The 23,501-nt window shown below is 40.4% G+C and overlaps 1 protein-coding gene across 1 annotated transcript in view; it reads right to left on the bottom strand.

Annotated features, from left to right (window-relative positions):
* sez6b (seizure related 6 homolog b) overlaps positions 1–23,501 on the bottom strand; it is a 298,710-nt gene that overhangs the window by 52,152 nt on the left and 223,057 nt on the right. The window contains exons 8-9 of the mRNA XM_030745381.1: positions 21,738–21,932; positions 20,512–20,650 (exon numbers count right to left, since the gene is read on the bottom strand). Of these exons, the coding sequence (XP_030601241.1) occupies positions 20,512–20,650; positions 21,738–21,932 (334 nt within the window). The remainder of the gene's footprint in view (positions 1–20,511; positions 20,651–21,737; positions 21,933–23,501) is intronic.

Raw genomic sequence — 23,501 nt, 5'->3', positions numbered from 1 at the left:
GCGTGTAGTGTGTCTTTAAAAATGGATGAAACTGGACAAATGGAGGAAAAAAGAAGAATGGCAGGCCTGAAAAACTATTTTCACCAGATGAACAGTACCTGAAAGTCATTCCCTTATGAAAAACCCAGCAAAGACCAAACAAAGGAAATTAGAGATGCATCTGGCCCTTCAGTTAATCCATCTACTGTTTGCTGAAGCCTCATCAGTGAAAGAAGTGAAGAAGCCATTCTTAAAAAAGAAAAGGATGAGGTATGCCAAATTACACAAGAACTAGACTAAAAACGAGTGGCAACAGGTATTAGGGCATGGTGAATCGAAATTTGAAAACATTTGAGTCAAATTCTCATTAATATGTACAGAGTAGGTCAGAAGAGAGGCAAACTACTGAGTGACTAAAGCCATCTGTAAAACTGCTTATAGCAATCTGTGAATACTACTTAAGATAATTACAAGAAAGCTTCCCTAAGAGAGTTCAGGCTGTGTTGAAGAATAAAGGTGGTGAATCCAAACCTTTAAGCTCATTAGAACTGTACAGACTCTGTTTTTGCCTTTTGTGCTGTATTTTCATGTATTTCAATTCAATTTTATTTATATAGTGCCAAACCACAACAACAGTCGCCTCAAGGCAATATTGCAAGGTAAAGGCCCTACAATAATACAGAGAAAACTCCAACATCCCCTATGAGCAAGTACTTGATGACAATGGGAAGAAAAAAAATTCCCCTTTATCAGGAAGAAATCTCGGGCAGAACCAGGCTCAATGAGGAGCAACCATCTGCTGCAACTGGTTGGGGCTGAAGGGGGAGAGAGACAGGACAAAAGACATGCTGTGGAAGAAAACCGGAGATAATAATAACTAATGATTAAAGGAAGAGTGGTGTATAAACACAGAGAAAGTGAAAAGAGGTAGGTGAAGATGAAACATCATCTTGGGAAGCCCCCAGCAGGGTTCAGGGTCAGCGAGGGTGTCTGTCTCCCAAATTCAAACTGGGACCCTGCCAGCACACATAGGTGGGCCCCATATGGGATAAGTAAGGGCAAAGATTATGGGCCCCATAAGGTTTTGTCCGCGGTTTCCATGGTGGCCCTGCAGGGGTTTGCCCAAACCTTATGGGGCCCATAATGTTTGCCCTTACTTATCCCATATGGGGCCCACCTATGTGTGCTGGCTGGGGAGCTGCTTCCTCAGAAGAGAGGCCTGAAAGCTGAAGTCCCTGTCAGTACTCTAGCTGCAGCATTTTGAATCAGCTGAAGGCTTTTCAGGGAGCTTTTAGGACAGCCTGATAATAATGAATTACAATAGTCCAATCACAGAGGTGGGAAGTAACGAAGTACAAATACTTTTCAGGTATCTGTACTTTACTTGAGTATTTATTTTTCTGACTACTTTTTACTTTTACTCCCTGCATTTTTACACCAGTAAAAACATTGTCAAAACAAGCTCGTTACTTTAGGTTTAACGCGTCTACATTTCCGGTCAGCGCGCCCTCAAGCATCAAACGATCTGAGCCTAAACGGAGGAATAATAACATCATACTACTGGAGTATCCTCCATCACCGGGGCTTATCGCATACGAAGACATTACAGAGGCAAAACCATATAATTAATGTATCATTTATAATAGCGCTATAGTCAGGGGTTACAGTGGGCCCAACATAGCTAGCGCCAAAGAAGAGGAGCGAGCATAAAGAGAGTAACGTGCGGCAGGTAGTTTTAAATGCAACGTTTCTAAATGCTCAACAAACATCAGCACAGAAAGACACACAGTGTGTCTGCTAGCTAAAAGAACAGCTGCTGTATTTCCAGGGAGAGCAAAGAATGAGCGATACCTTCACTCAGATGGAGAAAGATGCAAGAAAGAGGAAGGAGAGAGCAGCAGCAGCAGGTCAGCTGATCACAGCCTGCACAGCAACATCATTTACTGCAGCTCACAATAGAAAGTTGTGATTCTTCTCCCCATGCAGAGCCACTACAGCTGATCTTAGGGTTCCTCCACCTTCTGAATCTCACTGTAACCCCTGAGTATCCTCATGTTTGTATTTAGGTGGAGGCACAGTCACCCTCTACTATGGAGGACACAGAGAATAGAGCTGTGTTTAAATTAACTTTGACAGCTTGTGTCCTACATAACAGATTCAAGATGAGTGCATTCATTAGAAATAAAATTTAGATTGGAATAACGTTTGTGTTCTCATGTAATATTAATTTATATTATTACAACAATGTTTAATGAGGTTCAGCTAGCAGGTAGAAACGTCCTCCAAAGAGCTACTTTTACTTTCTTACTTTGAGTACATTTTAGAGCCTGTACTTTTTTACTTTTACTTAAGTAAAGAAGTTGAACCAGTACTTCAACTTTTACCAAAGTATTTTTAAACACAAGTACTTGTACTTCTACTTAAGTACAGAATGTCAGTACTTTTGCCACCTCTGCCAATCTAGAAGTAATAAATGCATGAACTAGTTTTTCAGCATCACTCTGAGACAGGATGTTTCTAATTTTAGAAATATTTCACAAATGCAAGAAAGCAGTCCTACATATTTGTTTAATATGTGCATTGAAGGACATATCCTGGTAAAAAAAATAATTCCAAAGTTCCTCATAGTGGTACTGGAGGCCAATGTAATGCCATCCAGAATAAATATCTGGTTAGACATCATGTTTCTAAGATTTGTAGGACAGAGTACTAAAAATTCAGTTTTATCTGAATGTAGAAGCAGGAAATTAGAGGTCATCCAGGCCTTTATGTCTTTAAGACATGACATTCCTGCAGTTTATCTAATTGGTGTGTGTCATCTGTAGATAAAGCTGGGTATCATCTGCATAGCAATGAAAAAGTATGCTATGCCTTCTAATAATACTGCCTAAGAGAAGCATGTATAATGTAAATAGAACTGGTCCTAGCACAGAACCCTGTGGAACTCCATAATTATCCTTAGTGTGTGACGAAAACTCCCCATTTACATGACCAAATTTGAAACTATTAGATAAATATGATTTAGACCATTGCAGCACAGTACCCTTAATACCTACAGCATGCTCTAATCTCTGTAACAAAAGATTATGGTCAACAGTATTGAATTCTGCACTGCGGTCTAACAGGACAAGAACAGAGATGAGTCCACTGTCAGAGGCCATGAGAAGATCATTTGTAACCTTCACTAATGCTGTTTCTGTACTGTGATGAATTCTGAAACCTGACTGAAACTCTTCAAATAAACCGTTCCTCTGCAGATGATCAGTGAGCTGTTTTACAACTACTCTTTCAAGAATCTTTGAGAGAAAAGGAAGGTTGGAGATTGGCCTATAATTAGGTAAGACAGCTGGGTCAATGATGGCTTTTTAAGTAGCGGTTTAATTACAGCCACCTTGAAGGCCTGTGGTTCATAGCTAATTAATAAAGATAGATTGGTCATATTTAAGATTGAAGCATTAATTAATGGTAGGACTTCTTTGAGCAGTGTTGCAGGAATGGGATCTAATAGACACGTTAATGGCTTGGAAGAAGTAACTACTGAAGGTAACACAAAGATTATTTGGAGAGAGTCTAAATAAATATCAGTAGTGTTGACAGTAGCTGTGCATAATTATAGGTCTGTGAGATGGTTATGAATTTTTTTTTCTCTAATGGTTAAAATTTTATTTGAAGAAATTCATGAAGCCATTACTCGTGAAGGTTACAGGGATACTTAGATCAACTTATCAGTCTGGCTATAGTGCTGAAAAGAAATACCAGGATTATTCTTATTTCTTCAATCAGTGATGAGAAGCACAATTTCATAAAAAGAAGGCCATAATGTAGACATAGCAAGTTATTACCACTCAATTACCAAAGTCATATACAAGTAAATCTCTTGTGTCAACAGTAGTTACAGATGAGTAATATTACATTGAAATTTATTTAATCTATACAATAAAAAGGAAATGGGTAAGTCATTGTCTGCAATGTTTGAGAATTTTTATCCTAATTTCCCAAAATTTGGTAAGTGCTTTGGTGAGTTTAATGCATGAAAAAACATTGCCAACAGAAACGATGGTGTTGTGTAGATTGAGGAACTTGAGTAGAACAGGTGTAGTTAAAAAGTAGGGGAAATGGTGTGTAAATATAATTGTAAAATTTGTCTAAAACTTGGTAACTGAAGTTCTGCACCAACTCAGTAAATTTGACAGACACTGAAATTGTATTTTAAACAAAGTCCCATTAGAAAAATTCCTCTTGTTGTACATGTGGTGACTGCATCATCAGTTCCATACTTGCTATCAGGTGGCCTAATATGATCTAAAATAGACATTTTGTAATTCCTTCCAGGAGGAAACTGTTCATATAACTTTCTGAATTTTCAGAGTAAAGGTAGCTTCCAGTCATGAGATAATAACATTTAAATTTTTATATAATTTCTACAGTGGCCCAATTCAGGTCTACACATGAACCACAAGTTGATCATTTATGCTTGAGGTGATAGATTTATGTTTCATTCCATTACTAACAGCATCAACTGACAATACACAGACATACCTACCAACAGACACAGCGACAGACACACACACACACACACACACACACACACACACACACACACACACACACACACACACACACACACACACACACACCTATAGACACAATTTTGTTGCCTCCCTGCAATGCAATTAAATTCAAATTGAAGAGTTGAAGGGTGATGTACAAGGAGAAAACTTTGAAGGGGACAGTTCTCAAATTTAAATCAGGTATTGCTTATAGTGCAGAATAATATTGTGGAACATTTGGATCACACCATCTAATGGTACATGACCTCATGTAATTCCATATATATCAGCAGAACAACTGCAATATTCTCTATGGGTGGACATAAGCTTTAATATGGGACATCATTATGAAACACGGGCAGGCAGAGAAGTCATCACAAGATGTCACTCAACATCAAATACTGACGCCAGCTGAGGTAGACTGTGGCTTTAATAATGCAGCATAATTACAACAATTTAAAATTTCCCCACAGAAGCAAAGGATAGGATCTGTATTTTGTGGCAGAGAAACTGTGATATTATTTTACTTCCCTCGGTTCACGTTAATCACACTTTCACTCCCTCCTGTTTCATTTGAAAGCCATCCATAAAAGTCATCTGATACAACCTGGTGATAATATGTCCCCTACCATTAGACAGACGGAGCTGGTTATATATTTATTTATATATATATATATATATATATATATATATATATATATATATATATATATATATATATATATATATATATGTATTAAAGTCATATATATATATATATATATATATGACTTTAATACACCTGGTAGGCATATGTTCAGACGGTAAGGTGGGTGTTGTTGTGCTAGATTAGAGTGCTCATTTTCATGCAAATCTCTGTTTTGGTAAATTCCCATATTCACTCTCTTTGAATCTGGACCACTATATGTGGTAAATGGACTAGTCCTTATATAGCACTTTTCTATGCTACTTGAGCACTTAATACAACACGTTTGCATTTACACACATACTTTCTATCTAACATTCACACACACTAACACTGATGAATACATCAGGAGCAGCTCAGAGTTCAGTATCTTGCCCAAGGATGGTTTGGCATGCAGACTGGAGCAGCCAGGAACCAAACCACCAACCTTCCAGTTAATAGATGACCTGCTCCACCTCCTGAGCCACCTACCCAGGTGGTCTCCCATCCAAGCACTAAACAAGGCCCAACCCTGCTTAGCTTCTGAGATCAGACGAGATTGGATGTGTTCAGGGTAGCATGGCCATAAGCAATACACACATTAGTAAACTGGTGAAAACACAAATGACATCCAGTGTCTCATCAGCAACCATCTCCTACATTAAATATCACTCTTGTAAACACGTGTAGGTTATACTCTAGAAGCCATTCCTGTCAGACATGATTCCGGTCACTGAGTACAATTAAGAAAGTAGCCATATAAACATGGACCTTGTCCAGCGTTAAATGCATTCACTTATTGTTATACATGAAAAGACAAACTCAAACAGGTTCCAGCTGAAGGTGCTTGCAGCAGCTGGACTCCCTACAGACTGCAGCACACTTTGAGCCAGTCAGAACTGTCATCTTAAATTCAATCCCAAACCATCCTTGATTAATATTAAGTGCTGCCAATGGTGTTCAATTGTGCTCTTACATCACAAGTGCTCTTAACTATGACTGACAGGACTAAGCCCTAGGCTGCACATAACTTCCAGATGGGGGTCACTACCTGGACCTGGGGTCTATTCTGTTCTTGTCAACAGACACCTTTAGTTGGACTAAGCTTTTCATAGATTATTCCTGTTCACATTGACACTTGTACACATATCAGACAATGTGCTTGATAAAGTGTAAAGCCCCATTTACCATCCCAAAAGGTGGCAATGTACATTAGAACCCATGCTGCAAGATTGAATGGCACAGTGATGATTTGGCCCTGAGAATTGTAGGTTCAGCTTCAGGAATGCAAGCGGGCAACAGCCATTTGTTTAATCTGCATATAGCATTCACTACCTTCTATTAACATTCAATCCATTATGATGATAACTTTTATGGCAAAAATTCAACAAAATAAATAAATTGCTAGTGTTGTTTTAATCCTACCACCTTTCTTGAGAGAATATTAAAGGGTCCTGTGGAGTTTTTGACCAATAATACTGTTATGGAGCAATAGTTAATCAATTTCATGTTACTCCAGTGGTTGACATATGTCTGGAATAGAGAAAGAATTGAAGAAATCTGGAATTTAAAATATAAAAACTGACCAATCAAGACCCAAACTTCTAATTTCAGCAGCAGTGATGACATAGAATTCCATTTCCGGGTCCAAACTGTCACGTGATCAATTTGCCGCAATGCTGTGTCCCTGGTTGTTGTAACTCGAAAAAATCACACTCAGCTGTGATTTTACCGATGGCTGCAGTTCGCCAGCTCGCCAGAGATAGACGGACAAGAAGATGTCTCACTACGTTAAAAAAAAAATCACCAGTAAAAATAAACGACTATTATCGACAATTTAATTCGTCGTCAACTATTTTTATTGTCGATTATTGTCGACAATGTCGACTAATGGTGATGATTGATTAAAGGACATATTTTAATTTGTCTGAACTATAAAAGATAAGTTTGGTCAATTAGAACATACAATTTAGTTCAACTGGTAATGGAGTAGTGCTTACTTAACAAGCTGAGTTAAATAAATGGGTGGTGAATGATTGCTTAAACTAAGTATCTTCAGTTAGTGAAACTCTGACATTAGTACATTGATTGACACACTCATCACACTGTATCTCATCGTGCTCCAGCTGCAGCTGATGACGGGTTTCATTAGGGTCTAAGGAGAATTAAGTTAGAAGTCTTTACCAGCAATTTCACAACATGATCAAATTTTATGTTGGCAGCTGAATTACAATGTAAAGTCTGCTAAGTTTGTCATGTGCCAGAATACTTTGTTTGCCAGCTATGAAGTTGTCAGCAAGTCTGCCAACTTTATTCCAGAGAAGTTTCATGTCATCAACAAGAGACAAACACAATGATCTTCTCTGACCTCTAAGCAGCTTTTACATTATTGTACCAGAAACAAACTAAATCTACACAATTGTGTCTTGATCCTGAAAACTGGCTGATGGTATGTCTTTAACGCTTTGTGCAATGATTTTGTAAAGCAGGCCAATATTAGAAATTGGGGGCATGAATCTTATCCACAGTCTCAGTCAGTGTTTGATAAATCCTGGAAGGATTTTGTCTTGTTGGCATTAGCATGGACACTTCATCACCGGCTTTGGTGCCATTTTCCTTCAGCAATAAATGCTGGGAGGGAACTTGTAAAGACTTGAAAACAACAGAAATCACCACTTGCTGGAACAAGTCTGCTCCGAGATGGCTCCAGCTCACGGCCGTGTTAACTAAATACATTTGTCATGACAAACATCGATTTGATTATTCAAATTGTCTTTATTGGTTCTCTTGCAAGAAATACACTTTAATGAGGCCTGAAATTCAACCAGATTATGCTAAAATGTGAATATTCAAATATTCTAATTTTTATCCCCTCCACCCTGTGACCGCTGTGGGGTCGTAGATGCAGCTGGAGCTCAGGTTGTGGGATTTCCTCTCGGTCAGGTGAGTGCTACTGTAATCACTTCCCAGTTAGAAATGTTGCTACAAACATAAAGCTGGCTGAAATGAAGCTAGTAATTTCAGTGTCCATTGTGGCAGCATAGTAAAGAATAAAATAAAATTGGATATGAAAAGTGGTCTGAGAAAAGACAAAACAAACAAAAATATCTCATCTAAGGCCTTGATGCATTTGATTAAGCTCAAGCAAACCCCCAGCTTCCATCCATTTATTTAATATTTGCCTGTTTAGGAATAATCACTACGGTGTTTAAGTGCCTCTCCTCTAACTGCAGGAAAAAAAAAAATTCATCTGCTTCTTTGCGTTAACATGAGAAATGACAGCACAGCCAGTGCTTCTGGTTATCTTTTCTCTCCCTGGCCTCATAAAAATATGCTTCATTCTTACGAATTTTTGATTGAGTTGTGTTTGAAATTCCATTCATCCGTCTTCTTCTGCTTATCAATACAGGGTTTGGGGAGCTGGAGCCTATCCCAGTTGTCCTATGGTGAGAGGCAGGGTATTCCTTGGACAGTCAATGACACAAAGACAGAGAACCAATTCATACACTTACACTTACAGCCGATTTAAAATCACAAATTAACCTAACCCTGTGCATGTCTTTGGAGTGTGGAAGGAAGCCACAGTACTTCAAAGAACACACACAGACACATGTATTTAAAAAAATATAATTATTAAATATGTCACATTATCAATTTTATATTAAAAAAATCAAAATGATGGATAAGATTACATTATGATAGAATTTGTATGACAGGCGGCAGGGAGGTGCTGAGCGGTGGCTCTGTTGCTTGGTTAGCTGCAGAAGGCTAACTCCGCCAGTTATAATGTTTGCTAATGCCCAGTCACCACCTGGTCAGTGAACATGAAAACGCATATCTGGGTTGTGCTCTCATCATCCTGGGAGATTTTAATCACTGCAATCTTCAAAGAAGCATGCCAAAACTATATCTGTTTGTAAATGTTCCCATCAGGGGAAACAACAGACTGGACCACTGCAAACCTGCAGAGCTGCACACACATTACAGACATGGACATCTTTAGAGAGGCAACAGACATATATTCGTGATTATATGAAAACTGTCGGCATCTACAGCAGCTTGTGCACTCAAGTTTGCTTCCCCACCAGAACTGTTTGTGTCTTTCCAAACTAAAAGCTCTGGTTTAATGCAGATGCATGCATGAATATCAAGCAAAGGCATGAGGCTTTCAAATCAGGGGATGGAGCTTCATACAAGGGGCCTGGTATGAGCTATGCAGGTCCATCAGAGCAACAAAAAAGGCACATTCCTAAATACTGGAAAGCCTCTATCTGCAAAACAACCCATGTGGTTTGTGGCAGGGTATCCAGTCTGTCACAAACTACAAGAACACAACATTGAACTGTTTCTATGCAAGAAACAATTCAATTTTGTTTATATAGTGCCAAATCACAACAGTCACCTCAAGGTGCTTTGTATCGTAAGGTAAAGACCCTACACCAGATTCAACCAGCTTAACACAGACACCACCACCAAATTTCGCTGTGGACTATGGTATGCAAGTGACACACGCAGGTCCTCTGCCCTGTGCTCCTCCAGACTGGAGGAGCAAGATGGCAGCTGTGTTTGGCCTCGGTGTCGCTGTCGCTGCTGTTGCTTTTGTTTTAATTTCGATGTTGATATGCTTTCCAGTCTACAATGGCCTTGCAGCCCATTGGATGTATGATCGACAGGCTCTGCTGAGTATATAGGTTGAGTATATAAATAAACATTTTATATAGTGTATGTTTTTACATTAGTAATTCATTTTACACATTTTTTAAGTAAAATCTGAGGAGCCACTTGGGAGCCTAAAGAGCCGGCTCTCTGAAAAGAGCTGGAATTCCCATCACTACTAAATGCAGATTCTTCAGCTCCCCTTGCTGTTCAGGATGCGGTGGAGGACTGGCTGCAGTTTTCAAGAGCAGCTTTATGTGCCGATGGGTGAGCTCGGAAACTTTTTCATCTTTTGAGTGGCAGATCTTAAAGGTTGGAAGAGATATTCATTTTATTGTGTTCTAATCTACCATCTGCCTGGCCCGTGCACTTCCTTCTTGAAGGAATTTAGAGACTTTTTGTCCTCCACACTGAAACTAGCAAGATTCCTTTCACGTCGATGATACTTCAGATAAACGTGCTGAAAAATGTATCAATCTGATGGAATCTTTTAATCTGACCCAACTCTTGGTTTAAATATTGATTCTCTTTATTTTGAGGATATTTTTTTATTTCTGATCATGTTTGTGTTCTTTTTAATTTGTCTCTTATATTTGATGGTCTATCTGTTTCTTTGCTCGTGCATTTTTAATCACCTTTCTGCAGATAAATTTACTGCTGCTTTTAATCATGAGGAGGTTTCTACTTTAAATGATGTAAATATTTTTTGAAACGAACCTGTCAGAAAGTAAAGTATCTATAGAAAACAACAAAGCTCCAAGTTCACCTTAACCATTTAAAGGAACTTATATTTTCATTTAATAACATGATGCGAGAGCTGCTTATTTCTCTCGGTTGATTTCTAACAGTAGATGAAATCCAAAAATGCTATTTGACATAATAAAACAATTTGTTACACCTGCTTCCCCTACTTCAGCCATTCAGTCTAATGAAGACTATGAACACTTTTTATCCTTTTTTTATTGGGAAAGTTAATGATATCAGAGCTAACATAAATTCCTCTGTATCTTCTTCTGCCTTACTTTCCACTCGGCCTTCAATACTGGATGTCATGTCCCGGGGGTTTTGGTGTGTGTATGTGTGTGTGTGTGTTTTCTGTCTGTCTCTCCTCCATGTTGTGGGCTTATGGGAGGCGGTCTCCCGAGTCTCCTCCCTTCCTGGGCGGACGTTCTGGGTGTCGCATCTCCACACCTGGGACAGATCAGATCATCAGGCAGCTCTTCTTAAGCTGCCGGCAGACCTTCAGTCTTCGCTGGATCATTGCATGAGTCTCAGTTAGTGTCGGCTGCTTTTCTTAGTGCGATTCTCATTGTTGTTTCCTGTGACTTACCTGCTCTCCGCTCCTTGCCTCAGATTCCTGTGGAAGTTCCTGTCTGTTTGCTCCATAGCTGTCTGGTCCTCTGTCGCCGCTCACCACGCCGCCCTGCTATCCTCTGTTGGAGCCCGCTTGCCCTCACACTCGCCAGCCCTGCCAACACTCGCTCCCTCTGGATTCCCTTCTGCACCCCGGGTCCCTCCATCCTCGCTCAACCTGTGCTCCCCAACTCCTCCCCTGGAAACCCCCTTTCACGACCCCATTTCATATCTCATTGTAAATAAACTAACACCTTTTCACTTCAGCGACTGCCTGTGTGTCCACTCCTTTCCCCCACGTCCTGACACTGGAGAACTTTTTATCAATATCATTAAAAATCTCCTAAATGTGGTTGATAGAATGAAACCCTCCTCTTGCTCAATCGATGTTTTACCTACATTTCTATTTAAGAATTTTTGTTTTGCACCATTGGGCCATGTGTGTTAACAATAATTAACAGGTCACTGGTTACTGGCTCTGTCCCCTGATATTTTAAACAGGCTGTTATTCATCCCCTATTGAAAAAAAAGCTTAATGTTGATCCTTCTCTCCCTCAGAATTTTAGACCAATTTAAAAGTTGCCTTTTTTATCAAAAATCTTAGAAAAAGTTGTGGCCAAACAGCTAAATGTTATGTTAGCTAAATATAACATGATAAATTTCAGTCTGGATTTCGTAACCTGCACTCTACCGCAACTGCTCTTCTTGGAGTATCTAACAATATTTTAATGAAAAGGGATGCAGGTGAATACACTGTTCTTGTACTTCTGGCCTTATCAGCAGCGCTTGACACAGTAGATCACAACATTGTAATTGTCAGGTTAAGGACATGGGTGGGCATCTCTGGGCCAGGCTTAGATTGGTTTCACTCTTACTTCTCAGACAGAAGCTTCTCAGGGCTGCTGATAGTTTTGCATCCTCATCTGCCGCTTTGTCCTGTGGTGTGCCCCAAGGCTCTGTTTTGGGACCTATCTTGTTTACTCTGTATTTATGACCTTTTAGAGACATTTTGGGCATGTTTAAAGAGGTCTCATATCATTGTTATGCTGATGATATTCAGTTGTATATGTCCTTTTCGCCACAGAATGTTAAAAAAATCTATTCTTTAGAACTGTGTTGAGGCTATAAAGAACTGGATGGCTGCTAACTACCGTTCACTTAATACTGGGAAAACTGAAGTTCTTGTTTGTGCCCCTGATAGCTTTGTTCCCCCTGTGATGAATAATCTTGGGTTTTTTAATCAGTGGTTCAGTCAAATGTGCGAAACCTCGGTGTTACATTTGACCAAGCTCTTAGTTTGAAAAACATGTTAATAGCCTTGCGCAATTCTGCTTTTTCATGTACAAAATATTGCCCGCCTCAGTCAAATGGTGTCCAAATCTGAAATGGAAATTATTATTCATGCCTTTGTCTCCTCTTGATTGGACTACTGTAATTCACTGTACATCGGTCTCAGTAAATCTTTGGATCACCTGCAGCTGATCCAAAATGCTGCTGCGAGGCTACTTAATGGACCCCCTAAGTGGTCTCATGTGACACCTATCTTGTCATCTTTGCACTGGCTTCCCATAAAATTCAGATTCCAGTTTAAGATCTTGGTGATCACTTTCAGAGCTCTGCATGGTACATTGCACCTACACTGTGTACATTAGTGAGTCCTTACACCCATATACAACGCACAGACCACCGAGGTCTTCTGTTGGTGGTTCCATGCTCTAGACTAAAAAATAAGACTGTGCATTTGAGGTTGCAGCTCCTAAACTGTGGAGTGCACTACCATCACACCTGACATCTGTGGACTCTATTGAATCCTTTAACAGCTCAAGACTCATTTATACAGGCTTCCTTTTAACTAGTGGTTTGTATGTGTTTTACTGTGTATCACTGTTTTCTTTTGATTGTTGTGAAGCACTTTGTGATTTTATCTAGAAAGGTGCTATATAAATACATTTTACTGAAGGCCCTAAAACAAGTCAAACCCCATAAAGCAATGGGCCCTGATGAAGTATCATCAGGGTGACACTCATGGCCACATCAACTCTGTTGTCCCAGACACCGCTGACCCTTTACAGTTTGCGTACTGCTCAAACAGATCAGTGGGTGACAGGGTGGCAATGGCCCTCCACCACCACCTACAAAACCTGAACCTACACAGGATGTGTTTCCTGGATTACAGTTCTGCCTTTAATATCAGTTGACTTTGAAGCTGACTGAATCTTGGGGTCCAGACTCCCACCTGCAACTGGATTTTGGACTTCCTAACAGACAGACAACAGGTGTTGAGGATGGGATGCAAGGTTTCCTCTGAACTCATAATCAACACAGGGCTGCTGTCTCAGCCCTAACCTTTTCACCCTTTACACCCACGACTGTGTCACCACCCAGGACAATACTGTCATCATAAACTTAATAGACTTCTTCTTCCTGCTCTTGTCGGAGACGGTCGCACTATCTCTCTCTCCCTGCCCTCCCCATCTCTCCGCTTGCTGCTTGCTGTGAGAGCGTCTTTTACACACTGTCCGAATAAGAACAAGATTGAAACATGGATCTGGCAAACTGGGCATTCTCCATCATTGATCGAATTTTTTCCACTATGAGATCCGGGACAGGGGAGCCTGCGTGTCCGAGTGGAACAGACCCGGTTGGATACGTCATCGACTCTTGGAGCTCGTGGAGACCGGTGTGCTTCTCAGCCCTTGGAGTGGAAGATGTGGAAGACGCATATATATTCGGCTTTTTGGTAGCGGTATCTTCTCTGTTTGGGCTCGGTGGATACCTGCTTTACTGGCAAATTAAGAAAATCTGGACGGCGGTTCGACATCTGCAGAGGCTGCCGACCCAGGTGGAAGGGCTGAGCAGAGCCGTACAAACTCAGACTCAAAGCCTGGTGGACCTGAGCTGCAAGATTAGCGGGCTCGCAGGCGAGAGGGGTTAGATCAGGAGATATAGTTCGGTTCTGCACAGTGAGGATGGCAATCAACGAATTTGGAATATTGGATTTTTGAATGGTTTCCCAGTAAGACTGAAGGCTGTTGGAAAAACAAGCAGCCTGTTCCAAAACAACATTTGTTATCAGGAATTCGGCTCCCCTGCCGGCCTTGGGTTGGCAACCATATCTCTCTCCAGGGCTCTGTGTGCGGCTGCTCTTCCCCCCACTCCGCGTTGTGATTTGTGAAGCTGGGTCTGGTGTACCACGGCCGCTGATGAAATTCCACCACTATCAGCGAACTGTTTTGGCTGGAACCTGGCATCTGGCTCCACAATGCCCCCACCTCTCGTCTCCGTCTGCATTCCCTCCTGACCTGACCTCACCTACCGCCGCTGTCCTAGCTTTACATGTGCAAATGCTTTGCTAAGGTGGTTTTTTTGGACCCTGGTATAGTGCTCTTTTTGAGCACTGTACCAGATGACTTTTTTTTTTAACCTAACTTCCCCATGATGTGTTGTTTTGTCCTCCTGCCAAAGGTAGCGCTGCAAGTCGGCTGCATGACCCCAGGACACATATCCCCCCATGTGTGTTGTGTTTTGTGTATTCTTGGATGGTGTTCTGTAACTGCAATTTCCAATGTGTGAACTTGTTCACCCACATGGCAATAAACTTCATTCATTCATTCATTCATCATAAAGTATGCTGATGACACCACCATCCTGGGGCTCATAAAGGGTGGGGATGAGTCCGCATACAGGGACTTGGACCAAAACATTATTATCTATGGAAAGAAGAATGATCTCCTCCTCACTGTAGACAAAATGTGAAATAAAGAATCAGGCCCTACATTTGGAGCCTCTCTGCATCAATGGGACTGAGGTGAAGAGAGCTGACAGCCACAAGTTCCTTGGCCTTCATATGACACTGACCATGAGCTGGACTGTAAACACCACAGCCACAGTGAAAAAAGCCCAGCAGTGGCTTTACTTCACAAAGGAAGGAATGAGCAGTCGCCCCCTCACTACAGAGGACTGGTGGAGCGCATCCTCACTACTGGCATCATTGTCTGGTGTGGAAACACCACCCAGGCAGAGAGGATTAACATGACTGATATTTCATCAGTGGACTTAATATAAACACAAAGCTGCAAGAAAAGAGCACAACATATCATCAGAGACTGTCATCATCCAGGTCACACCCGCCTCAGACCAAAGCAATCAGCATACAGCCTGAGACACAGCAGAGTAGACAGTTTGATCACACAACACACTTTGACAACAGCCTCTTTTCTGCTGCAGTCTGATGGCAAAACAATACACACACAATCTAATTTATCTGGAAGTGCAATATATATTTCAATGGCATGCAATTTTTTTTTATAACACAGTCATTTAAGTCCAATGCAGGATTTATTGTCCTTACTTTACCTCAGTGTGCACTTCGGTGTGTGTGTGTGTGTGTGTGTGTGTGTGTGTGTGTGTGTGTGTGTGTGTGTGTGTGTGTGTGTGTGTGTGTGTGTGTGTGTGTGTGTGTGTGTGTGTGTGTGTGTGTGTGCGTGTGTGTGTTTGTGCACATACATACTATATTGCCAAAAGTATTCACTCATCTTCCTTCACAAGCATACAGTATGAACTTGAGTGACATCTCATTCTTAATCCACAGGGTTTAAGATGTCCACCCTATGAGGCTCTAACAGCTTCAACGCTTCTGGGAAGGCTTTCCACAAGCTTTAGGAGTGTTTATGGGAATTTTTTGACTGTTTCAGAAGCACATTTGTGAGGTCAGACTCTGATGTTGGATGAGAAGGCCTGGCTCAGAGTCTCCGCACTAATTCATCCCAAAAGTGTTCTGTTGGGTTGAGGTCAGGACTCTGTGCAGGCCAGTCAAGTTCTTCAACACCAAACTCACTCATTCATGTCTTTATGGAGCTGCTTTGTGCGCTGGTGCGCAGTCATGTTGGAACAGGAAGGGTCCATCCCCAAACTGTTCCCACAAAGCTGGGAGCATAAAATTGTCCCAAATGTCTTGTTATGCTGAAGCATTAAAAGTTCCTTTCACTGGAACTAAGGGGCCGAGCCCAACTCCTGAAAAATACCCCACACCATAATCCCCCCTCCATCAAACTTTACACAATGCAGTCAGACAAGTACTGTTCTCCTGGCAACCACCAAACCCAAACTCATCCATCAGATTGCCAGATGGAGAAGTGTGATTCGTCATGCCACAGAAAACGTCCACTGCTCTGGAGTCCAGTGGCGGTGTGCGTTACACCACTGCATCTGACACTTTGCATTGTGGTTGGTGATGTAAGGCTTGGATGCAGCCACAAAGCCATGGAAACCCATTAATGAAGCTTTCTATACGCTGTTCTTGAGCTAATCTGAAGGCCACATGAAGTTTGGAGGTCTGCAGTGACTGACTGTGCAGAAAAGACTTATGGCTGAGAGGATGCTGGTTTGATGCTGGTAGTGGACAAATTTAATTTCCGCCCTTGGATACACTGAAAAAATTGGGAATCTGAAACCATCGGGGGAAAAAGCTTCATAGCACCCTCATGGCATGGTAAAATTGAGTGGTGAGGGTGAAGTGCTGCCACCTGTCTCTCTCATTAGCACCACTGTGGGCCCTTGAGCAAGGCCCTTAAACCCCCCAGTTGCTCTCTGGGTGCTTTCTAGCTGTCCCCTCCTCCACATGTTGTGCTGGGTGTGTGCTACATACCGCATGTGTGATGGGTTAAATGAAGAGACTTAATTTCACGTGTGACGATAAAAGTTGTTCTTCTTCTGCGCACTATGCACCTCAGCATCCGACCCCTCTGTGTTGTGCTTGAGTTGCTGTCATTCCCAATCGCTTCCACTTTGTTATAATACTACTAACAGTTGACTGTGGAATATTTAGTATTGAGGACATTTCACGACTGGACTTGTTGCACAGGTGGCATCCTGTCACAGTACCACACTGGAATTCACTGAGCTCCTGAGAGCGACCCATTCTTTCACAAATGTTTGTAGAAGCAGTCTGCATGCCTAGGTGCTTGATTTATACACCTGTGGACATGGAAGTGATTGGAACACCTGAGCTCAATGATTGGGATGGGTGAGTGAATACTTTTGGCAATATTCTGTGTGTGTGTATATATATATGTGTGTGTGTGTGTGTGTGTGTGTGTCTGTGTGTGTGTGTATGTAGATATATGTATATAAATATAATTTTCTTTGACTGTACCTAGACTCGGTGTTTGTGTACAAACGCCAAATAAAAATGTATCTTAATTCTTCTTCAATACAACATCATGTTTATTTTGTAAACATGTTACAAATGATAGCAGATAGTCTGGCATAGAGGGAATAGTTTATTGTCCGTTCCTTTTTAGCTCCGCTGTCGATGACAGACAACAGTCAGCGGAGTTCATCTGATACTGAGCCGTCCGTCTTTGAAATAGTGTACGTTGATGCTTACCTTTAATCCCTACTCCTTCCTTATTTGTAGCCTGATTCTTTTGAAATTTGGTATGAGTATTCAATGTGCACAGCTCTACAAAATTCTTCAGACACATTCTTTTTCATTTCAATTTTTACAGTTTTTTTTTTCTACAATTTCTTTGAAATTTTGATGATAAACAGTATTTTCATGTTTAACTTCAGTGACTGCTTCTCCCTTATTTATTGGCTGAATCCAGAGGTGAGAAGTAACGAAGTACAAATATTTCGTTACTGTACGTAAGTAGATTTTTCAGGTATCTGTACTTTACTTGAGTGCTTATTTTTCGGACTACGTTTTACTTTTACTACATTCTTACACAAATATCTGTACTTTCTACTCCTTACATTTTCAAAATCGGCTCGTTACTTTAGGTTTAGCATCTGAGGGAATATTTTTACTTCTCATCACTGCGCCTTCAAAACTGATCTGAAACTTTCATCAGTGGCACTTACCGCATACAAAAACATGAAAGAGACAAAAACATATAATTTATGTATCATTTAAAGCGCTGTACTCAGGCCGGACCAAGTGTTGTTGCAGTACTTCAGCATCTAGCTCGCACTACTGAAGAAGAGCGAGCATAAATGTGGCAGGTAATTTCAAATGCAGTGTTTCTAATTGCTCATCACAAATATCAGCAAACACACAAACTGTTTGTGTGGAGTTTGTCTGCTAGCTGAAGGTCCAGCTGCTGTATTTCCCAGAGTGAGCGAGAGCTTCACTCAGAGATGTAGAAAGATGTAAGAAAGAGGACAGGAGAGGAAGAAGGGAGGTTAGATTTAAAGGTAAGGACTGCTCAGTGACACCTGATACACTGGAAATTTAAAGTGTACAGGTAATGTCCTCATTTTTAAATCAGATATATTATGTGAAGTTCTGTTTTTTCATTTTGTGAAACATCCTACAAAACAAATTTACACACAGCTGTGGTGTTCATGGTCAGAGTTACAGGTTACATCAAGTGTAGCAGAGATGAGTTTGACTTTAAGCTAATGATGCTTAGGTTCATTAACTGAATTCCACCTTTATGCAAACTGTGTACTGTCAGTATAAGACAGTATAAATACTGTCAGTGTAGGGGATGGTAATCAGCTAAGAGCTCATGAAATACTGGGTTAGATCTTGCTGAATTCAGTCCATCCACAAAGAGCAATAAACCTCAGAGCAGCAACACAGCTCAGCTGATCAGCTGATCACAGCCTGCACAGAAAGACAATCTACGGGAGCTCCCAATAGAAAGTTGTGATTCTTTCCCCTGATTATACTCATTTTTGTGTTGACAATGCAGGAAACAGAAACCACAGGTTTTTTTTTTTAATGTTTGGAATAACATTTGTATTCTCATGTAATATTATTTTATTATTAGGTTAATTTAGCACAAAAATAGAAAGAAACGTCCTCCAAAGAGCTACTTTTACTTTCTTACTTTGAGTACATTTCAGAGTCTGTACTTTTTCACTTGTCCTTGAGTAAAGAAGTTGAACCAGTACTTCAACTTTTACCAGAAGATTTTTTAATACAAGTATCTGTATTTCGATTTAAGTAAAGAATGTGTGTACTTATGCCACCTCTGGTTGAGTCTACAGAATGATGAACAGATTTTCACTGAATTTTTTACTTTTTTCAAATGCATGAAAAAATAAAAAATAATATAAATGAATGAATAAAAACATGAGTATCAGCTCACTGATGGTTGACCTACAGCCAAATTAGTTTCTGTTCCAAGATATCACATATTGTACAATATAAACATTTGACAGTGGAACTCTGTAGGCCAACAGGTCTCTTGTTTTAACAGACTGTCTCTTTCTGGATGAAAAGAGGACAAGAAAAATAGGCTGACCTCTTCAGTTCGAGCTTTGAGCCACTGTCTTCCTGAGGAACAAGAGACTTCAGCACAGCTTTAGGGACTTCAAGGACTAATCATCAGCTTTATTCCTCCTTCCTGCAGGTCACAGAATTGTTTTGTACATCTATACAACAGACAGTGGTGGTCTTGTATATACCTTTACTCATTTTTAGACAGACTTTTCATGGCACCCTTACAGAAAGTGGAAACATCAAACTACAGAAGTGAAACATTTTCTCATAACAGCATGTTTCTCCTCTTTAACTTCTATATTTAGTTTTGTTGTTTCTAGGGAAGCTTGACTTTTACAGCCTCACCTGCTCAGCGGAAAGATCAACAATAATTACTGATGTTTGCAGACTTCCTTTTAAAAACCAGAAGAAGCCATTAATCAATGTTTCTCAAAGTACAACACCAGCGCAGGTGGTGTTCACACACAGAGAGAGAGAGAGAGAGAACTTAAGATGCATCCGATGCAAATGAGCCCCCCTTAATTTGCTTGCAAATGGCAAATGATTTTCTATGGCTGACTGACTTATCAGGCCCTGACAAGGTGGGGTGTGCTGTTCTGTGTCTTCACCTTGGCACCACAATCGCAGGAAACACACACTCTCATGCTGTACACTTACACCCTCTACTCCACACAGCAGCCATTACAAGAGTGCAGGGTTGGGGATGGAGTGAGAACAGGGGTGATGGGGGAGGGCTCCTAAACAAATCCCTGATATAATTAGTTTTCTCCACTGCACCTAATTAACCTTTGTCTGTGTGGCACTTACGCATCTCATTCACAAGCTGAGCATTCGTTCATTAGCTGTGTGCTGTGTTTTTAATGTGTTTTACCAGTCATGGTGAGGTAGCACTTTGTAATCTTCATACTGCTTCTGTGGATGTGTTTGAAGCCTGGGACTGGTGTATGTATCAGCAAAGGAGATGAAGCTAGCTTTGTGATGATTAGATTCAAATGGGGCTTTAGTAATGGGATTTTTATGCTCACCAAAAGCCAAAGGGGCAGATTTTACTGCACATATTGAAGATGAATACATACACTTTAATGTCTAGCATGATCCTCTTGTCCTCCTCCACGTGGATTCCCCAGATACAGTCCTGGCCTTTATCATAGGCTTCAGGCCAGTTGGGTGAGAGCACCACACCAGCCGAGTCTGTGATCTCACCACTGCACACAGCTGGAACACAAACATACACGCACACATGCATACACACACACACACACACACACACATACACAAAAAAACACATTTTATCAGTTTATCTCTATGAATTTTAATCATCAGTGAAGACTTTTGATTGCTTATTTTACTAAATATGGAAACAGAACGAACACAAAAGTCCAGTTTAGGCCCGAGGGCCAAAGAGCCTGCTGGGCAGAGTTAAGTGTTAAGAAAGGTAAAACAAGGGGAAAGCAATTTAAAATGGACAAAACTATGAAATAGGCAAAAGTCAATAAAAAATATATGCAAAGTGAACAGAAATAGATGTACAACTGGAAACAGACTAAACAATTACAAAGAGACAAAAATAACTACAATGAGAAGCGAGAGTAATACAAAGACAGTGAAGATGTCAAAAATGAGAAAAACAAAAGAACTGGAAGTGAACAAATAATAGTTGATAGAAAACTCAACTCAAAACACCTACAAAAGTATTCATAAAGATAAGCACCCAGATCCACAAAAGAATCAACATGACATGCAAAAAGACATAAATAGATGCAAAAGGATTTGAAGCACTTGAACGTTGCTTTGTAGTGATGCAAAATGTCCACAGATAGAGATGATCGGCAAAACTTTTACTGAATTATGATCATGTATATGGGGGTATAATAAAAACAGGTTGGCTATAATGTCAAATGTCAATAGAAATCTGATCAAAAGAAAGCATCTGTAAATATCTGTGTGTGTGTGTGTGTGTGTGTGTGTGTGTGTGTGTGTGTGTGTGTGTGTGTGTGTGTGTGTGTGTGTGTACACATTTAGTTGTAAATCTACAGATTTTTATCTGGCAGGTATTTTCAGACAGGACAGAGATGGAGAGACAATATGAGAGGAAAGCTTATTAAAGATATGGAACTGCAGCAGCAGTGAACAAACATAGTGGCAACTTTTTAGTGAAGGTCTTCATTCAAAGATTCAAATTGTCTTTCATAAACACCAACAGTCACAAGTGCTACCAGGGAGTAAGATACTGACTTGCACTTTACTCATGTTAAATAATGATTAATAATGATGTAAATCACTGTGAATTAGGCATACAAACCTCTACAAGCAGGCTCCGTCTCATTCCACTGTGGATTGTTGTGGTCCATGCATTCAATGGTGACAGATCCCTGTTCCAGAGTATACCCAGGGTCACAGGCAAACTCCACCACAGCTCCTACTGCCCAGGTGTTGTCACTGCTGGTCATGTTCCCATACTTCACAAAGGGCTCGTAGCAGTGACCGGCTGCAAAAGCTGCAGGGGGAAGATGTAAGTTCCCTCATTTCCTTTGGAATCAATAAAGTGTCTTTCTACAAAGTTATTGGTAGGAGTGAGTTAGAATCTTCATTTATAGTCCTTACATTCATGCATTTTTAAAATTACTTTTGTAATTTTATATTTTGCATTTTCTAAAAAAATGTGATTTTCTTAAAATCATATTGCAGCTCTTCAGGTTACCAGATTTATTTCAAGGTCTCTTGTTTCAGGTGAAGTACAGGAAGGAAAACATTAGATAAAGCAGAATGTTCAAGATGCAAAATACTGTCTTCTGATGCACTATTCAGTCTAGCACAGCCACGGATAAAGATCACATTTTAAATGTAAACTCTATCTATCTATCTATCTATCTATCTATCTATCTATCTATCTATCTATCTATCTATCTATCTATCTATCTATCTATCTATCTATCTATCTATCTATCTATCTATCTATCAAATATACAGATGGGAAATACAAAAGATGATGATGTTCCACTTCATATCAAACTTTGAAGTTACTGAAGCTTATTTGGTTTCAAATGGTTCAGTTCTACCAGGTCTCTAGAACAACTGATGGGAAAGCCCCCACTGGCTGCACTAATATGGATTGTAAATATATTTTATGTATTGAGATGTGGAAATTGGATTTTGTGTATAATGCAAACTTGGAGAAGCCTATTATTATACTGCTACTGTTTCCATTGTTCTCTTACATAAGTTGAATAGCCTGTCAGAGTGTGAACAGGTTTATTTTAAATACTGAAATCATTTGCCAAGGATATCAAACACTGGAGCAGCTGTGACTCAGGTGGTAGAGCAGGTTATCTAAAAGGCTCGTAGCCATGAAGGCTATGGCCATATCTGAATGGTGTATAAATGGTTAATGGACTGGTTCTTACAGAGTGCTTTTCTACTCAAGCACTCAAAGGACTTTATACAACAGGCCTTACTCACCTATTCACACAAGCACTTGTAGCGCTTTCTGTCTAACATTCACACACCAATGGATGCATCAGAGAGCAATTTGGAGTTCAGTATTTTACCCAAGGATATTTTGGCATGCGGACTGGAGCAGCCAGGAATCAAAGCACCAACCATCTGATTTGACCTGCTCTTCCTCCTGAGCTTCAGCCACCCAAATAGACATTTAATATAGTAGAGGAACTGAATCTTCTGTGAAGTCTGCATGAACTTTTCCAGTTCATTAGACAAGACAAGGAGTCCTTCATTGCTACACTTTCACGTTGCGAGCAGTTAAAACCACTTTTTCCCACCAGCCACTGTTCTTTTCAACATTTAAAAGGAGCTTTTCACTGCTTACATACAGAGCATGCAGCACTTCTTTTGGCAGCAGTGTTAGCCTTGATTGGCTAAATTTCATTGTCACTGTCACTACTGACCTTCATTCAGCAGCAATTCACTCTAGCCACACAGTGTATTTTGTTGAAGGTTGTTTTTACATCTTTAAAATGAATTCTCACGTATTATCAGCCAGAAAGACTGGGCTGCTGTGGTAGTTGTGATTTACCTAGTGAGCATGCAGCCTTCTTTATATAAAGTT

The sequence above is a fragment of the Archocentrus centrarchus genome, chromosome 13, assembly GCF_007364275.1.
Source record: "Archocentrus centrarchus isolate MPI-CPG fArcCen1 chromosome 13, fArcCen1, whole genome shotgun sequence".
Lineage (NCBI taxonomy): Eukaryota > Metazoa > Chordata > Actinopteri > Cichliformes > Cichlidae > Archocentrus > Archocentrus centrarchus.
Note: the sequence above shows the minus strand (reverse complement) of the source record. Positions and strands in the feature narration are given on the sequence as shown.